At 51.3% G+C, this 18,998-nt stretch overlaps 1 protein-coding gene across 7 annotated transcripts in view; it reads left to right on the top strand.

Annotated features, from left to right (window-relative positions):
• The window catches only part of CLMN (calmin), a 106,282-nt gene extending 87,487 nt beyond the window's left edge, over positions 1 to 18,795 (top strand). Inside the window, exons 7-15 of one of the 7 annotated variants that reach the window (XM_032345173.1) lie at positions 1,112 to 1,305; positions 2,723 to 2,805; positions 6,928 to 8,622; positions 9,471 to 9,539; positions 12,015 to 12,211; positions 15,875 to 15,935; positions 16,541 to 16,611; positions 17,011 to 17,103; positions 18,571 to 18,795. In XM_032345173.1, coding sequence (XP_032201064.1) covers positions 1,112 to 1,305; positions 2,723 to 2,805; positions 6,928 to 8,622; positions 9,471 to 9,539; positions 12,015 to 12,211; positions 15,875 to 15,935; positions 16,541 to 16,611; positions 17,011 to 17,103; positions 18,571 to 18,739 — 2,632 coding nt within the window. In that variant the 3' untranslated portion in view covers positions 18,740 to 18,795. Of the gene's footprint in view, positions 1 to 1,111; positions 1,306 to 2,722; positions 2,806 to 6,927; positions 8,623 to 9,470; positions 9,540 to 12,014; positions 12,212 to 15,874; positions 15,936 to 16,484; positions 16,612 to 17,010; positions 17,104 to 18,131; positions 18,217 to 18,570 lie in introns of those variants that run through there. The other 6 variants (XM_032345177.1, XM_032345174.1, XM_032345175.1 and 3 more) reach the window with 6 other exon arrangements.
• Positions 18,796 to 18,998: the final 203 nt, after the last annotated feature.

Here is an 18,998-nt window from a genome sequence, read left to right as displayed (position 1 = left end):
ATACCACCCCCACGGGGGAGCCTCTGGAGAAATCCAGGTGAGGTCAATGGCTCAGTAGTTTCCCACCAATGTCAGGGTCTCGCTTCTGGCGGTTGACTCGGGACAGAAGGCATGCAAGGGAAGCCAGACAGGCAGTATGGGAGCTCTCTGTACCCACTTTTCCAGCTTCTTAGCAATCTCAAGTGATTTCTAAATGAAACTCTCTTTTCAGAGAGGTCAGTGACCACAGTTGGGAGATGGGTGGTGTCTTGGGATGGATCCTAAAGGAAATTAGTGCCTGGCAGGACTCTCTCTCTATATCCCTCACGTGTAGATGGTTGATGTTTTTGATAGAAATAATGACATTGGCTGCCACTTACTTGGTGTCTTGTGTGTGCCACGTGGGCAAAACCTAACGCTTCCCCCAACAGCCGCCAAGGGGTCAACATGAGATGATCCCCATTTTATTTTTTTTTATTTTTTATTTTTTTTTAATTTATTTATTTGACAGACAGAGATCACAAGTAGGCAGAGAGGCAGGCAGAGAGAGAGGAGGAAGCAGGCTCTCCGCTGAGCAGAGAACCCGATGTGGGGCTCGATCCCAGGACCCTGGGATCATGACCTGAGCCGAAGGCAGAGGCTTTAACCCACTGAGCCACCCAGGCGCCCCTTGATCCCCATTTTACAACTGAGGAGCTGGAGGATTAGAGGATCCAGGATTCGCCGCAGCAGGGCTGCACCCATGGCAATGCACAGGGGGCAGCCAGGCTGTGACCTTGGGTGTTAACTGCATGCCCTGACTGGCTATTGCGACCCTCACTGCAGCATGCACAGTGTGCAGAGTCGCTCCTTTACGTGTCTGGGAATCTGAGAGCACAAGCTCCTATATTTGGCCTCTCAGTGCAAATTATACCTTTCTCTTCTATTATTCTAGATTATTCTAACATTATTCTGTTTCCCTGGAAATAGAGATCTGGGTGGTTCGGCACCGCTCTCCCGGGTCCCAGGGCCTCGCGAATCGGCATCTTGGGGGGCTCCGAGGCCTGTGAGGCTGCCACGTGTGGGCTCCTCGCTGGGGAGGGGCGTGCCTGTGCTGACCCACAGCGTGGCCGGCGTGGCCGCTTTGCTGCAGGTATGGCGTGGCGGTGCAGGACTTTGCCGGCAGCTGGAGAAGCGGGATGGCCTTCCTGGCAGTGATCAAGGCCATCGACCCCAGCCTGGTGGACATGAAGCAGGCCCTGGAAGACTCCATGCGGGAGAACCTGGAGAAGGCTTTCAGCATCGCACACGAGGCCCTCCACATCCCCAGGCTCCTGGAGCCAGAAGGTAGCGCTCATTCTCTCTCTCTTTTTTTGCTTGTTAACAATTTTTGTGATATAAGATGTAGACAAATTTGGAAAATACAGAAAAATCTAATGAAGACATGTTTATATTTCCTATATCCCCGCCCCTCAGTATTTTTCCGCACATCTCATTACTTTTTTTTTATATAATTGAGATCATTTGGTGCTTGTATACAGGTGACCCTTGAACAACGTGGGGGGGTGGGTGTAGGGGTGCTGACTGGCCCATCATACTTGGAAATCCACGGGTCACTTCTGACCCCCCAGAAACGTGACTGCCAGTAGCCTACTACTGACTAGAAGCCTTGCTGAGAACATGACCAGTTAATTAACACATACTGCACGTTATATAAATTTTGCGCCGTGTTCTTACGGTAAAGTAAGCCAGAGAAAAGAAAATGTTACTAAGGAAAACATAAGGAAGAGAAAATACATTTATAGGACTGTACTGTGTTTTTTGGGGGGAAAAAAAAATCTGCGTGTGAGCGGCCCCGCCCAGCTCAAACCCGAGTCGTTCCAGGGTCAGCTGTGGTTTTATATTTTACTTTTTGTAATTAAGTTTTTTATTTTAATGCAGCATAGTTGCCATACGGTGTTGTATTCGTTTCAGGTGTACAGTCTGGTGATTCAGCAGTTCTGTATATTGCTCAGTGCTCCTCGTGATAACCGTGCTCTCCATCCCCACTGCCTGTCTTTTGCTTTTTTTACTTAGCGTTGTCATTATGACAGCTGCGCTGTGCCTGTTGCTGTCGTGTCTCTGTTACCCGTTTTACACAGTGGCCTAGCTCATGGGCATACCAAAAGTCTCCGTAGGTCTCCTACCCCCGGGGGACACTGAGGTTGTTTGGGAAATAGTCACTTTTATACATAACCTGCAGTGACCATCTTACTGAACGGACCTCAGCGGGCGGGCGTCCCACAGGATGTCCTCCGGGACCAGACGCCGCCTGGGGAATGCCGGACTTGGAAAGTGAGCACCTTTCTAAGGTGTTTGGCTGTTTGTCAGGTTGCTTTCCGCATGGCTGGGGCTGATTTGGGACTCCCTCCAGCAGAGAGGAAGGGTCCTGACTCAGCGGACTCCCGGATGGGGCCGGCAGTGAGCTGTCTGCTCCCGGGGTGGGGGGAGCAGGAGGAGGTGGGAATTCAGCAGGAAATAACGGGACAGCCTTGAGAACGAGGAATTCTGGATTCTTCGGCATCCCAGCTCCGCTGTCCATCAGCCAGATGTGAGACTATAGTCAAGTGATTCATCCCCTCTGGGTCTCAATTTCCTCAAATACAAAACAAAGAGAAGAAAAAACCTCAAAGTTCTTGGGGGCTCTTCACCATGAAGCATTCCTTGATCGTGTTTAAACATCACACGATTGCCGTCCTTCTAACTCCTGTGTCTCTCTTGACAGACATCATGGTTGACACGCCAGACGAGCAGTCTATCGTGACTTACGTGGCACAGTTTCTGGAACATTTCCCGGAGCTGGAGGCCGTATGTTTGTTTTCCTTACCTTTAATATAGAAAGCGTACATTCGCATCTGCTGGCGTCACACAAAGCTGGGGTTCAGGCCGCGTTGCTCTGTGCAACAAGCAGGGATAGTCAAAATTGGATCTCAAGTCCCTTGAGCGATGCCTTGGCACATTTTAATTTCAGAATCATAGGTAAGGTTTATGTTTAAAAGCAGGATGGCAAATTGGCTAGCCACACCTCTTACAGACGTCTTCCCATACCAGACTTCACTGAGATTGTCAAAGGTGCTCTCTTGTCACATGGATTGGTGACCTGATCCTCTAGGCGTCCGATGGAACATTTTAGCAGTTTATCAGATTTTATCAGAGTGTGCAAAAAAAGACAATGACCGACCGTTCAGAAGCACGCCCTCTTATTTTCAGAATCCCAGATTATACTTGGAACAAAATCAGACCTTTCAGAAGTTATCACAGCTCTACTGAACTTGCACCCACCCCACGCCCAACCTTGAGATGATAATAGTGATGGCAACAATGTAACAGTAAATCGCTGTTGAATTCACTGGTAATTTACCAGACACGCTCAAGGGGACTCAGCAGTAAGCTGGATGGATGAGGTCCCTGACCTGGTACAGCTTTGTTCTACTAGATAAACCAGTTAACAAGTGAGCAAACACATTCTAGTGGTTCAGGTGGTGGCTAAGTACTAGACAGAAGCAGAGTAAGCATGAGAAGCCGATGCTGACGGGGAGCAGAGCCACACTTGGAGCTGGAGGCTGGTCAGATCGGTGCCCTGCGCGTCTCCAGGCTGGCTGCCCCTCCCGCCCGACATGGCTCTGTGTGTTTCAGATGAGGATACAGATGGTCAGAGAAGCTCAAAGACCACCCCAGGATCACAGCTACTGAGAGACCCCAGGTCTCTGTGAATCCTCAGTTCAGGCTCTTAGATTCCCTGACAACATGTGGCTGAAACTGAGGCCCCATTTTGTGCACCTCCAAAGAGCCAGGTGGGGTCCTCCTGTGCTGTGGCCCGGCTCTCATTCCATTCCCTTTCTGTGTGTCGTGTTTCCCCCTGTCCCTGCACCACAGATCACTCCCCAAGATGCCTAAAAGGAATTCCTTGGGCTGGAATGGCAGTTCTGCCACTTAAAGCTCTGCAACCTTGAGCTGCTTACTTAACGTCTCTGATACATGTCATCAGTGAAATGAAAATAGTACCCACATGGCAGAGTTGCATGAAGAATAAATTGATGGTATAAAGTACCCAGTCTTCTGCCTGCCAGACAGTTGATGCTCAGCAAAGGGTGGTGATTGTGACTGTTTTGTAATTCCATTTTCTCTGCCCGTGACTAAATTCTGAGATGCTAGGCACCAGAGCCTTTATGAACCCTGAGCTCTTAAGCTGTAGGCAGAGTCTGAAATCAACTGAATCTTACGGTAACCGTGTGAGTCGAGGTCATAGCCAAGATTCAACAAATCTGACACTTGGACCTCCCCAGCGCTGGGGTCGGAGACTGGGGCTAGGAGGAAAGAGATTGAATGAGATAAGATACCTGGAGAGAGTGGTCCTTGTTCACAGAACACAGCACATTACTGCAGAACTGACCATATACATCCTCAAGGGAATACAGGTGGGAAGTCCCAGCCGATCTATCGGTCCCTCAATCGTCCCTTAACCATTCAGCTGAATGTAATTCATCTTCCTAAACCTTGGGTAAGCCCAGCTCAGCCATGTGCCAGACACCGTGTCTAGCTTTGTGGCCCAACATATGGTTTCTTTGAGTAAATGGATCACATGCACTTGGAAAAAAGGTGTCTTAGGCAGTGAAAAATTGGACATTTTTTGAATACTGATTGGATAGAGTTGCTTACTCTGTTCTTCTAGTATTGTGTACACTTACTGATTTTTTTCCCCCGTCAACTAGTGTGAGGGGAAAATGTTAAAAATCTCCAACTTTTAATGGTTGTGGATAGGTTTCTCTTAGTTCTGTTAGTTTTCGCTTTCTGATGTTGAAGCTGTGCTATAAACGCACACACATTTAGGATTGTTGTTTGTTTCCAATGCCTTGATCATTGGCTTTTTGTGCTGTTTTGGTCTTTGTCTCAAAGCAATACTTTGTCTGATAGGAATATAACCATACCGGCTTTCTTATGATTAGTGTTTACATGATCTACCTTTTTTATTTTTCCCATCTTTTCTTTCCAGTGTATGTGTGCTTATAGTTAAAGCAGGTCCTTGTAAAAACAGTTAGGTCGTCTTTTTTATCTGTTATCACAAGAGTTAGTGAGTCATTTTATTAGTGTGTTTCTCAACTATTGACATAGACTTAATCTACCATTATTGTTTTTCATTGGTCCTGTCTGTTCTGTGCTCTTTGGTCCTTCCTTCCTAACTTTTTTATTATTATTATTTGATTTTTTTTTTGTTTCCATTTTAATCTCCTCTGTTGGCTTTTTGACCACGTCTCCTTGTTTTATCTTTGCAGTAGCTTCTCTAGGGATTATAATACACATCTTGAACCTACTTTAGTCTGCCTTGAATTGTTATATTGCTTTGAGTAAAATGCATATTGTATACATTTTTAAGTATGTAACAATGTAATTCCATTCACTTCTCTGTTCCTTTGGGCTATTACTGTCATTTACTTTACTTCTATATGTGCTTTAACTCCCAGTGCTTTGTTATTGTTGCTGCTTTAAATAGGAGACTTTTTAAGAAAAGTTTTGGCTTTTTTTTAAAGGTTTTATTTATTTATTTGACAGACAAAGATCACAAGTAGGCAGAGAAGCAGGCAGAGAGAGAGGAGGAACCAGGCTCCCTGCTGAGCAGAGGCCTGCTGCAGGGCTCCATCCCAGGAACCTGGGATCATGACCTAAGCCGAAGGCAGAGGCTTTAACCCACTAAGCCACCCAGGCACCCCAAGAAAAGTTTTTAAATAGTCTTTTATGTTGACCATATATTCACCATTGGGTGCTTTGTAGTCGCTCCTTCAGTTCCAGGCTTCTGTCTATGGTCCTTTCCCTTAAGCCTGGAGAACTATCTCTGTATTTCTTGTCATCCTGCTTACTTTTGGAGCCTTTTAATTTGCTAGTTCTAACCCTGGGTCATATTGGAGTCTACTTCTAATGATTGTCATTTCTCTTGACTGTGGATCTCATTTTCCTGCTTCTCTGCGTCTTAAAATGTTATATTTTATACTAGACCTGGTATAAGAAAGAACAGTAGAGACTGAGATAGCCAACATTTTTACCCCAGAGACATGTAGCCTTTTCCCAAACAAGGACCTAGTTGAGTAGCCGATTGTTTTGACCTTTTCAAGAGTCACTAACGGCTCCATTGCAGTTTCACTTAATGTCAGCCACCTGGTTTCCAATGATTTTAGGATGAGGTCAGTTGACTCTCTCCACCAGTATGCCAGGAGCCAGTACCACCAAGATGGCTCTCTGCTGTCCACCCCTGCTCTCAGCTGCTTCTTAGCAAAAGTCTCCGTGTGGAAGAAATAGTCTATGAAGACAATTGGTTTTGCATTTGGGGCCCCTCCACATTTAATCTCTCACACTGGCCCATGCAATCAAGAAAGATTCAGCTAATCTTTCCTTAGCCTGAGTAGGCTCACTCTCTTAGCCATGTTCAGACTAGGTAATGGCCCACCCATGTAAAGTAGCTGAGGCTCACTTAGGAAGGGCTGGTCCTTTTCTAGAGTTCAGTTCTTTGAGATCTCTTTGCACCCATGGCTTTTAAAAATACATTATTTTGGGGCGCCTGGGTGGCTCAGTGGGTTAAAGCCTCTGTCTTCAGCTCAGGTCATGATCCCAGGGTCCTGGGATCGAGCTCTGCATCGGGCTCTGCTCACAAGGAGCTGAGCTGCTTCCTCCTCTCTCCCTGCCTGCCTCTCTGCCTACTTGTGATCTCTCTCTGTCAAATAAATAAATAAAATCTTTTTAAAAATTTTAAAAAATACATTATTTTGAGCTTATCTGGTGTTTTCACATTTCAGCAAGAGCAACTATTGGGATCTCTCCGTGAGAACACTTTGCATTAGTTCTGAAGTGGCTTTCTCCATGCTGGTCTTTGTTTTGTGAAATGGAATATACATTGTACTTTAGCGCTCCTGATTTTTATGTTGCCCTGTTTCTTCGCAGGAAGATTTCATGGATTCAGATAAAGAAGCCCCTATCGAATCCACCTTTGTCCGCATCAAAGAAACTCCCTCTGAACAGGAAAGCACAGTGCTCCTTCTGACTGAAAACGGGGAGCGAGCCTACACTGTTAACCATGAGGCCAGCCAACCACCACCCTCCAAAGTCTTTGTCTGTGACAAGCCCGAGAGCGAGAAAGAATGCTTCCTCAGTGGTGTGTCCAGCCATGCACTGTCAGACAGCTCCCCCGAGTTCACGCCCCAGATCATCGACCAGGCCCCCCAAGGGGTCCCAGGTAAGGCCAGCAGCACCAATGACCCACCTCCAGATTCTTCCATTTTATCATCCAGAAAGGACAGCCGGAGGTCCAACTCTTTACCCATCAAGAAAACTGTGCACTTCGAGGCTGACACCTACAAGGATGCTTCCTGCAGTAAGGACCCTTTCTACAGTCAAGACCTTCGCTTTGAAGGGAGCCCAAGAGGGACAAAGGACTCATTGCCAAAGCAGGATGGGTACATCCTGGCAGTTGAGACTGCTGAGGAAAAGCCAAAACAGGAGGTTCCAAAAGGTTCGGAAGCAGCCTCTGATGAGTCCCCAGGTGACATCTCTTTGGTGGATGGTAAGATCAATCATTCGCAGACTGCCCAGAGTTCTCCCTCCTGGAACGGGGCGCCAGAGGGTGCGGCCAGCCCCAGGGAGGAGAGTTGTCCGCTTTCACCCTTTGGGGACAACACTGTTATGGCTGATTCCTTGGAGATCAAGGTCAAGCTGCTGACCGTAGAAGCTATGAGTAACGAAGACGATTATGAAGATGTTCCTTTAAAAGCCTCTACATTTAACAACGACCTCATAGATTTTGCCTCAACCAGCCAGGCTTTCAAGGAGGTTCCTTGGCCTCAGGAGAAAAAACCAGCAGAGGATGAGGTTTTGGAGAATCAGTCTGAGAAACTGGGGAAGAGGAGAAGTAAGTCTGCGCACCAGAGGAAAGGTTCGGATGAGTCCCCGGAGAGGCCCAGTAAGCTTGAACCTCACAAGGACCCCAGGCAAGAAGACCAAGACCATTCTCTGGCCCTAGGAGAGGCGCCTGCTGATAAGAAGCCAGAGGTGTACGAGAAGCCCAAGAGGAAGTCCGCACGCCGCCATCTGGACGAGGACGAAGGGGAGGTTGTGGGGCTGCAGGGGCCGGAAGGGGAGGCGCCCTCCGAGCCTCCGAGCAGCAGCGTCAGCCTAGAGACCCTGCACAGTCGCAGCGAGGTGGGCCTGGACTTCAAGCCCTCCCCGCCGCTGTCCAAGGTCTCCGTCATCCCCCACGAGCTATTCTACTACCCGCACTATGAGGTGCCCCTGGCTGCGGTTCTGGAGGCTTATGCAGAGGGCGCGGAGGACTTGAAAAACGAAGACCTGGATCTTGAGGAGCCGGACGGTTATCTGTGTGATGTGGGGGCCAGGGACGAGGCCGAGGAGGCCGAGGAGGCCGAGGAGGTCGAGGAGGCCGAGGAGGCCGAGGTGTCTCAAAGCAGCTGCAGCTTCTCAGGGCTGGGCGAGGATGTCCCCGAGGCCAGTTTCCCCGCAGTGCCATGTCCCACTGGGGGTGTGGAAAACACCAGACTGACCTCAGAACCTGCCGACCTGTCCCCACCAGATGACCACCAGCAAGGGGAGGCCGAAGACAGTTCCCATGTGGAGAACCAGCAGGTACTTGATCGTGGGTTCGGGAACCCTGGGCCCTACATGAGGACTCTGCCCTTCTCCCGCCACAAAATAGAGAAGGAGAAGATTCGTTGCGGGCAGCCCAGGCCAGAATTTAAGGAGGCGCTCGCTCAGGCTCGGGCAAGGACGGGGCTGGCACCCTTCAGCACTCCTGAGATTTGTACGTCGGGTGCCTCCCTGGCCTCCCCATAGCCCTGGCCCTCCACCCAGGGGGGCCGAGGGGATGGAATGAGGTCATGTTTGAGGGCCAAGGGTAGTGGTAGCCGTGATCACTGTCAGTGCTACTCATAGCTGCATCTAGTGCACGCTCAGTGAACCTGAGCCCCGCCTCCTGCAGCAGTCTGAGGAATCCCAGTGCGCTCACACTTGACTCTGGCCTTGAGTTTTGAAAATTGCCTGTTGGTACATTATCTGCTTACAAGTGGGGGACACGCACTTCAGAGTTCTAGCAGCGGGGCATACACTCAGCCACCACTTGGTATCCCCATTTGCCTGGCCCAGCAGCTTGAGGGGCTACCGGCATGGGTTATGAAAGGGTACAGGGGGCCCTGAGCTGCTGTTCCTCTCGTCCTCCCCCTTCCCTCCCCTCCAGCCAAGCCAGCCTTCCCCCAGGCTCCCAGGCACTCCACACTCTGCTCTGCCTCCCTCAGCTTCGCTTGACAAACACTGATGGCCCCTTCAAAGCCCAGTGTCAGTGACACCTCCTCCTAGGAGCCTTCCTAGGTTCTCCCCAGGCAGAACAGTTGCTTTCTCCTCTATAGCCAGCAACGCATGACAGCTCTCGAGTCTTCTGCTAGCCTGGTGTGGTAGGTTGTGATTTTCTGTCCCAGCAGAAGAGTGAGCATTTGAATCTTCAGACCCTGGAGAGCATCCTGGGAGGGCTTGACGTGCAGGAAACAAAGGTGGCTGGATTGCATGATGGCTTGGGGGGGTGTAAGGCGACACACATAGGGTCAAGTCAAAGGCCAAGATAAAGATGACACTCTGGCTTGCAGCAAGGGAGAGTCAAGGCTGAGGGAGGGGCTGAAAGGCACTCAGGGGAATGAGAAATCCTTGCACGAGGCCTTCCAGAGAAAGGGACACTCCCAGTAGCCCCACAAAAGACCCGTAGGATTTAGATGGGCCAGAAGGGGTGGCTTGGTCTTCTGGGTTCGCCAATCCCAGAGAATGCACTGGGTGGAGCAGAATTCTCCGACAGGGACGACCTAGAAGCCAGCACGGCAGGACCGATGCTGTGTCTGTGTTTGGAGAGAGAAGGGAGTGGGGGAGTCCCGCAGGTGCCCGGACCCACCTGCCACCTGCCCCTTCTGCCGCAGGGTGAGGAACCCGGGCCCAGCCCCCCCCCCCACCTGCCGTCTGCTGACTTGCTGAAGACCAGATCTTGGGGTCCCCAGGCTGGGGACCATGACAACAACTACAGCAATTCTCGGGACTGTTAAGGGACAGAAGATCTTTTAGGACAGAAGAAAGGGGACTGAGTGGGTGACAGGAAGAAAGACTAATTTTCATCTCTGCCCGTCTCTACTATTTAAAATGGCTTCTTAGCAGCTCCCTTCCTCCCCCGGGGCGGACTGAATGTCGCTGCGGCCGTGCAGACCTGTCCTTCTGCTTTACAAAGACAGAAGTTCTTTGCCAGGAGCAGGTGGTGCGGGTGCATGTGCCCAGCACGTGGACAGGTGATCTGGGGTGTAGCTGGACGAGTCCTGGGCTGGGAATGGAATTGGGAAACGTAGATTTGACTCTACCGTACACTGAGCTCAGCATGACCCTTGGGGAGAGCTTCTTTTCCTGGATCCAATGGGCCACCATTTCCGTGTCTGGGCTCTGACCTGCCTCCCATGGCACTCGCCCCTCCCATGAGAGGGAGCACATGCTCCCCCCAAGCACACCTGGTCCTTGGTGTGCCTTTGGTGGCACACATGGGGTCGCGGTAGTCCCAGGGAGGGGGGGCTGGCTGGGGGCCCAGGAGGACAGGTGAGGCCTGGGAGTCTCGCCTCCTGTCAGACAAGATGACACAGGAACATTTCTCGGATACCTGGGCCTCTTTTAAAAAAAAAAAAAAAAAAAAAAAAGTAAAGAAAAGTCTTCCAAGAAGACTAGAACATGGAAAGTTTCTTCCAGTCTTAAAAAAAAATGTCCTCTTCTCATTTCACCTTTCAGAAAAGGTAGTGTTGGCCCCCGGATCCCAGAGAAGGAACTGGCATTTCCAAATTACTGGGAGCGTTTTTTTTAGTTCCTGCAAGGACCTTTGTTCTCCTGGACTAGCTCGGCTAATCCCCCACTTCCCATACCTGTTGAGCGGGTTCTTCCAGCCCCTGAAGGGACTCTTTTTTTCTTTTTTTTTTTTTTTTTAATTTTCTTATGTCCATCATGGTACAATATGTCATTAGTTTTTGATGCAGTATTCCAAGATTCATGGTTTACATGTAACACCCAGGGAGAGCGGGCTTCAGCAATCCCCAGGCTTTTTGGCTTCCTTTTTTTTTTTTTTTTTTAAGATTTTATTTATTAATTGACCAGAGAGAGAGCATACACAAGCGGGGGGGAGCGGCAGGCAGAGGGAGAGGGAAAAGCAGGCTCCCCGCTGAGCAGGGAGCCCGAGGCAGGGCTCGATCCCAGGACCCCTGCAAGCATGACCTGAGCCAAAAGCAGACGGTTAACCCACTGAGCCACCCAGGCACCGCTGCTTCTCGGCTTCTTAACTTCCCTCTGGAACGTTGCTGATGGGCTCCAGATTTGCCCACTGCGGACAGCCGTCAAAGAATCTTCCTCATCAAAGAAATGCTAGATACGTTGCCCTGTGAGCCACCAAAGGCACAGTGCAGCTGTCATCTCACGAGCTATGGGTTTGTGTGTGTGGGCAACTCTCCCAGCTCAGGGGCCCCCTTTGCATCTGGTAGCCCACGTGGCTTCCCGGATCCGCTCCTCTGTTTAAGCAGATGATGGTTGCGTGAAGGGCCCCACATGGCCCACTGTACGGGGCAGCCTTCATGGGAAACACTGTGGTGTAGTGAGAAAAGACTGATATTGATTATACCCATCAGACAAGGAGACTGAGGCAAGAGAAAGTCGATTGGGTAAGCTAACTCACTCAGCCGGGATGTGAAAGCAGGTCTGAGTGGCTCTGAAACCCATGCTGTTTTTACAATCTCTGGCCTTTGCCCTCTGCCCAGGGAGCCCGAGTGCGGGTGGGCTTGTCTTCCACGACAGGCCATGCTGGAAGGACTCCCCAGGAGGGGCAGAACTGGAGGGGATGCCCTAGCTTCCTGGACTTGGGGTTGAGTGGAGCGCTGCTGGCGGGGGCGGGGGGTGGCTCACACACTGGGCCTCCCAGCATGAAACGCTGACTTGAAACGTTTGGTTGTCTTGTCCTTAAGTCCCAGGAATTCGGAAACCAGGGAAACTTAGCGAACTCTTTAGAAGAAAAGGTAATGGGAGAAACGATCAGCAGTAAAAAAAAGGAGAAAAGGAAGCATGTGGACCACGTAGAAAGTTCCATATTTATAGCACCCGGCAGCGTCCGATCCTCAGAGGACCTAGAAGAAGACCCTGGCGACCACAAAGTCCTCTCCAGGTATCTTGTTACTCTCTTCTTCCCTAGGGACCGAGCTCGAGAGTTGTTCCCTGAACTCGGTCCGCTCTTGGTTTCTGATTCGAGGACTCAGAGGGGTGGGACCGGGAAACAAGGGAAACACAGGTTCATACAAAATTCATCTGGCCAATGGGTCATTTGCCAGAATCAGAAAGAGATTCACCCTCATCCTCTCCACCGGGCTGCCCCACGCTGCCCAGAGAGCTGGAAGGACCTGGGCCTGCCTTCTCCCCACTCCGAGGACCTTTGGGGGGCAGCTGGCAGTGGGCAGCAAGATGGCAGAGACCGAGTAGGTGTGGGGCGTGGAACATCACCAACTCAGAGGCTCTGGGGCCTCCCGATAGCCACTGTTTGACCTGCCCTGATGCGTTCAGTGTTTCCCATCCGATCCCTCATTGATTCTCACAGCAGCACCCAAGGTGGGTAGGAGGGACTGTGTGTCACCACGGTGGGCACAGAGGCTCTAGGGGGGTGCCGCCCAGCCTGGGGGACGGCAGAGCTAGGGTCTCGGATGCAGACTTGTCAGACTCCGTGACCCACATTCTCTCTTTGAGCCTTCCTGGCCTGTGGTCGGTGAGCCACACTGGCTGCAAAAGGGAAATCATTGAGATCAGCATTTAGGGAGAGAGTGGGGAGAAGCCAGGGCAGGGGGACCTGGAGGAAGGGCTGGCAGGGGTCCTGCTTTCCAGCCCCCTCCCCTCTACTCCTGCACCTGCTCTACAGAGGATAAAAGGCGGCTAGACGGGAGCCCAGGTGAGGGGCAAAATACTGCCGCCCACTTTGCACGTGACTCCAGAATCCCTCTCCCTATAGCGACATGGTCATGACCATCCAGCAGACATCCGTGACTTAGTAGGCACGTGCCCGGGCTGCCATCTCGTTCCCCCCAGCTCAGGGAGGGGCCACTAGTCATCTAGTTCGGGAGAACTAAGCAGGGCAGCTGGTAGTGCTCCTTGACCAGTCACTCCGGGAAGAGGTCAGCCGCAGTGGTGACACGGGCACGGCCCCAGCTCCCGGGGGCTCGGGCAAGCGGGAGGGAAAGTGTGCAATGTTCTTTGAGCTCAGCACGGAGGGATAACGGGGTCTGGATTTGGGGGTGAGGAGAGAAGGCATCCCGAGTGGAGGAGACAGCCTAAGCCGGTAGCAGGCACACAGGACATGTTAGCTGGATGCGAGGGGGTCCGGAGGAGCAGGGGAGCCTTGTGCGGATTGAGCATCTTGGACACCAGCTGCATCTAGCCATGCCCACAAAACCCGTCCCAGGGAAGAGGAGACACAGCGGGTCGGTGTTGGAAGGGCGATGTCATCTTGGTGGGTGTACGGGAAGGAGGCCCAGTTGGCTTTTCCCGGCAAAGATCTGACGGATCTACTTGGAGCGGCGGGCATCACCCCTCCTATCCCACCCCAGGCAAAGCTGTCGGTACTGCCTTGCATTCTAGCTGCGGTCAGCTCTTAGCAGCCGTTCAGCAGATGGACAGAGGTGCGCTCTTTGGAGGCAATGAGTGGGGAGCCCTGGAGCCCCTCCCGTGCACCACGTCATCTCCCCTGCCCCCTGCAATGCAGAGGGGGCCACCGCCCCCTTTGACAACTGAGAAAATGAGCTCAAAAAAGTCAGTGCCTGGCCTAAAGCTATCCTGCAGGGGACTGAGCCCCGGGCACTTTCCCTGCCAGACACAGCCTGTTTTCCTGACTGTACCTTGACTTGGTCCCCCCTGGCGCTTCCCATTGGTCTAGGCAGAAAGGCCCATTGTCCCAGAGCCTCTGGGACCTCTGGAGGACCTGTCAGTCCAGGCTCATCCTTGTCTGCTCTGGGTCACCTCTGCCTTTCTCCCCAGCCTGCCAAGCCCTTTGGCCTTCATTGAGATCGTTGAATGCCCCCCAAGCTCCTTTGCCTTTGAGGACCCCTTCTGTCCCCTGCACGTTCCCTGACTTCCTTCCCTGGGTTTCGGCTCCACTCCCACTTCCTCCAGGTAGCCTTCTTGGATTGCTCTGGGCTCTTTTTAATCCCCCTTCATCTGTTCTCACAATCCTACTCTCTCTCTTCACAGCATCTCTCAAAACAGTCCTTTCTCCTGTCGTCTGTGTAAGGCTCTGTTTATCCTCTGCTGTTCCCTGAGACGGGGAAGCAGCTGCCCGGAGGCAGGGAGGGCGCACAGCCGTCCTGGCACTTAGCGCCACGCCTGGCTCACAGCTGGCCTCTAATAAGAACTCGTCTTCGGGTGGATGACGAATGGGTCAGATTGCGCTCTCAGGCTGTGGTGGGTGGGCTCCGCACCAAGCCCAGTGCCTGGCACACAGTAGGCTCTTGATAATGTCTGGTGAAAGAATGAGGTTCAGGAGGGAAGCCTGACGGTCCTAGAACACAAAAACCACCTGCAGGAAAACAGGCGGAAAAAGAGAGGGCGGGAGAAGGACAGGGGCCCTTCCTGAAGCAGATGTGCTTTTCTTACTAGAAAATACTATGAGCAGGTCGGGCTTCCCTTCGTCTCTGGGCACTCCCGTGAAGTGGACAGTGCTGGGTCCCTGACACCTGAGGCTGTCATTTTGTGATCCATTTTCACGATACATTTTGTCTCGTTCCTGTGCTGTGATACCTGCTGGGGAAACTAGCACAGGCTTTGCATTGAAGACAAGGACTGAAGTTTCCCGGGGCCACACCCAGAGCCTGGCACATAGTAGGTACTCAATACCTATTCTCTGGAAACATGCCAAGGCAGGGGAAGAGGTTGGTGAAGCTTTGGGATGGCAGCAGGCAGGATTACCAAGGCTGCCAGGGAATAAACTCTTGGGTCAGATGCCTTTTTCTTGGAGCCCCAGATGCCACGTGGGAGGTTTGCCTTAAGGAAACTGAGGTGGCTCTCTCTGACACCCAACCCCTAGTTCTGTCGAGCGGCAAGACGGGGCCCTTGGGACCTGGAGTATACTGTCCTTACCACCAGCACTGCAGCTCCACGAAGTAGTTGGGGAAGGAATGATGACCCATTTTACAGATGAGGAAAACTGATCAGAGACCTACAATATGTGACTAAGATGGCCAATTAATCAGGAGCCCAGGCTGCTTGGCTGGGTATCTTTTGCCTCAGCCCCGTGTGAACCAGCTCTAGTAGATGATCAGACATACATCAGCCTCAAAGATACAGTCAGGAAATGAGCATCCTCGGGCATGAAAGGAAAAGAGGTGGCACACCCCAGAGCTGGACAGTCAGACAGCAGCGCTCTGCCCAGAAAGGAGCACTAGAAAGGGAGTCTGGATGGCCAGTCTCAGCCTGGATCTGATATTAGCAGAAGACCTCCAGCAATTCCCAGATTTTGGGCTGTTTGGAGAAGGACCTCCCTTCCTTCCCTGAAACCCTGGGACTTTGAAAAATATGTGGTCTGCTTTCTATTTAAAATTCTTTGTCACTGTTATTTTTGCTTTTTTTTTTTTTTTCCTGTAGATGAGGCCACAGTGTGTCTCTAATACCCATCCCATTATTTGTAAGCACACCCCAACCCAACATATTGGATAAGATTTCCGTTGCTGGGTCCGAAATCCCAGCTTGCCTTAAATCCGCAGGTGGAGGACTCGGGATGGGGGTGACCGGACAGCTGAGCCGCGAAGAGCCCTTGGTGGCAACCAATTCAAAACATGTGTTTGTTTTTCAGGACTAGTCACAGTGACTCCAGCATTTACATTCGACGACATACTAACAGGTCTTTGGAATCGGTTAGTATGTGAATTTCTTCTTCTGCACGAGCCCTGCTAATCAGTTCATTTCCATCCTTCCTCCTCAGCCCAGAGCTTTGAAATCACTGATGTGCAGCAGATAGACTTTTGGATAGAAGAGAAGCAAGTTCAAACCTTGTGGTTAAGCATAGTCCAGTGGGATGTCCAGTGTGGGCAGTAGGGGGTGTGACTAAATAAAGTGATAAAAAATAATGGTAAAGCCCGAAGGCCTCTTTGTGCACCCGACCCCCAACCCTACCCTGGTGCCCACGCCCAGAAAGCCCACCCTCGGAGATATCCGTGCAACACTTTAAGGCAGCAACTCTTAGCACGGGCTGTGTTGGGACCCAGAGCACCGTGGTCCGCACCCCAACTTGAGTGGCGGGTGGTGGTGCCTCTCTGATTCACTAGGCAGGGGTTGGGGGAGAGGGTAGAATGCTGTAGAATGTCAGTTAGCAACTTGATTTGGGAACTGAATGTTTGCAATGTTGAGAACAGCGCTGCATGCTCGGCTTTGTATATTTAAAATCATTTTATTTTCTGTTTCAGAGATTTCATCTTTACTAATTGGGTTGCGGGGGTTTTGTTTATAAATTTCACTGTAGGATCATGTTAGCTATGTTCAGTTGAGGAACGCAGCAGATCTGGATGACAGAAGAAACCGAACGTTAACCAGGTTGGTGGCTTTCCTCGCAAGTTTTGTGGGGTCTATAGATATATATATTTTTTTCTTTTTCCATGATGCAGTCTACCTTGTGGGGTGGCTCTTCTCCACCTCTCTATGGTCGATGGCCATAGTCATCGCCTGAGCTCGTGCCAGGAGATACCTGGTGCAGAGCAAATGATTGGAAACTGGATATAAGCAGGAGGGAGAGTGGAAATTGATGGACACCGGGGGGTGGGGCAGGGTTCAGATAAGGCTTCCGTTTGAAGCCAGATCAGGGTCATGAGCCTATAGCTGCATTTATGCCGTGCAGCTGGGGAGGGGTAGAGTGGGGCAGGAGAGATGTGATGCTGGGTGTGGTCTCCACCCAGTCGCCCCTGACCCCGTGTTCATTCTGTGTCGCCACTGCAGGTACAATACTCAGAAGCTCACTGAGCTGATTTTACAGTTTTATGGCATCAGAGCAGACATGAAGAGGGAGTACAAACATGCCAGGATGTCTATGAAAGTATTTCTTGCTGTTCGAGAACTAGATGACCTAGTCAGATCTTGCTGAATCGCAGCCCGTGTAGAACACAGGAGCCCAGAGAAATCTCCCAAACTCGGGCAATCCGGAGATTCCCCTATCCGTGTTAAAGTTACCGAATCATTTAATTGTCTCGATTTTTTTTTTTTTAATATTTGCCACGGATTTCGGTTGGCTTGGAAGGACTTAGATTATTGGAGTGGAAAAGCCTCTCTGAATATCGCCCAACACCCGTGAGTGTGACCCTTAGAAGCCTGTCTCTCTGGCCAGAGGCAAGACCTGTTTCCCTCCTCTGCCGCAAAATGGAAATATTAATTCATGTTGTCCACCGGGCACGACAGACTCCTTAGGAAAGTAGTGCTTTTCTCTTTCAGGAAATAGAGACTTTGACAATTTAAACTAGAAGGTGAAGAAATGCAGTCATGCTTTCCAAATGTTTTGGAGCATTTATTACCTTTGTAATAAATAGAGTTTAAATCTTTTTTTAAGTTTTAAGAAAGAAAAATTCTGTCCGTTGGCATATGTGAATGAGTCCCTAGACCAAAAGGCCATGGTTTAACCCCTTGTTGGCCTCGACTCTGCATCAGGACACGGATCAGGGAAGAGGTGGTTTTTCCTCCTCATAATCTCCACTGCCTGCCCCAGATGACCCTAAGAAGCTCACACTTGAGTTTTCCATAAATGCAGGTCTAAGCAGAAGCCCCCAACCCCCTTCCAGTCAGATGATGCCCCCAGCCTTTTCCTTGGCCGGAACTGGGAGCTGTGGTTGGTCACCACCTCACCCTCGTAGGTTTTATCCACCAAGCCAAAGTGAAACATCACACTGGGACACCCTCTGTAACACAAAAGAAGAAAGACTAGTCAGACCAAAGTCAAGTCTAGTCATTATCTTCAAGGTTCTGTTCCAAAGCCAAAATCCAAAGCCGGGCGGTGGGGGGCGGGGCGTGCCTGTGTCTCCAATGGCTGTTTTTAAATGATCTGTAATCAGGGCACTCTATTCCTTTAGATGACTTATGACGTCCCCTCTGTTAGTGACAGATGGCAGAGTGCCGTCAGTGTCCAGCTCTGCGTTAAGGACACCGTGGCATAAAGGAAGGTGTCCTGGATGAGGGGGGTGGAGGGGTTTAGTCACTATGTGGCCTTGAGCAAGCCAGCCACGGCCCCCCGTGAGTCTCGGTATGCCCATCTGCAGAATGGGGCTGATGGCCCAGCCCTCCTAGGGTTCTGCGGATGAACTGAGCCTGCGCAAAAACGCAGTACTCTCCCGGGACCCCGGCCCTCCTCTTGGGTCGGCACCTGCCCCGAGGGGCCTCTTGACCGGCTGGCTGGGAAGCCCTGGGCTCTCCCGTTGGGCAGTGAGGTTACAGGCGGGGGAGGCAGCGCGGGGGAGTCCTCCCACCCGGGACCCGAGTGTAACTGCCTTGCCTGTGTCTTCCGTCCTGCAGGAGGGCCAACAACTCTGGCGAAGCCACATTGCTAGAGAGCCAGAGGCCCCAGAGCGACTCTCTGACACAGTTTGTCCAGCAGCCGGATATGATGTATTTTATTCTCTTCCTCTGGCTCCTGGTTTACTGCCTGCTGCTGTTCCCACAGCTGGACGTCAACAGACTCTGATGCGCGTGTCTGCATAATAAAAATCCACAAGCCCCTGAGCAGGGGGCGGGAGCTTTTCCTCCTTCACTGTTATTCGGGGCTGGAGGGGGGCACCTGTGCAGACAGTAGAGGGCTGCAGGGAAACAGCCCCCCTTCTCCCTGCTTCTCCCTGGTTTCCTTTCTGTCCTGTTAAGTGCTGAGCGTGCTTTTCTCCCTGGCTGTGTCCTCGACATGCAGGTGTGTGTCAGACTAGAGCGTCAGGTGGCGTTGGATCCTGCAC

Source organism: Mustela erminea, chromosome 5 (assembly GCF_009829155.1).
Source record: "Mustela erminea isolate mMusErm1 chromosome 5, mMusErm1.Pri, whole genome shotgun sequence".
In the NCBI taxonomy this organism is placed as follows: Eukaryota; Metazoa; Chordata; class Mammalia; order Carnivora; family Mustelidae; genus Mustela; species Mustela erminea.
This window is presented reverse-complemented; position numbering and strand designations above follow the sequence as displayed.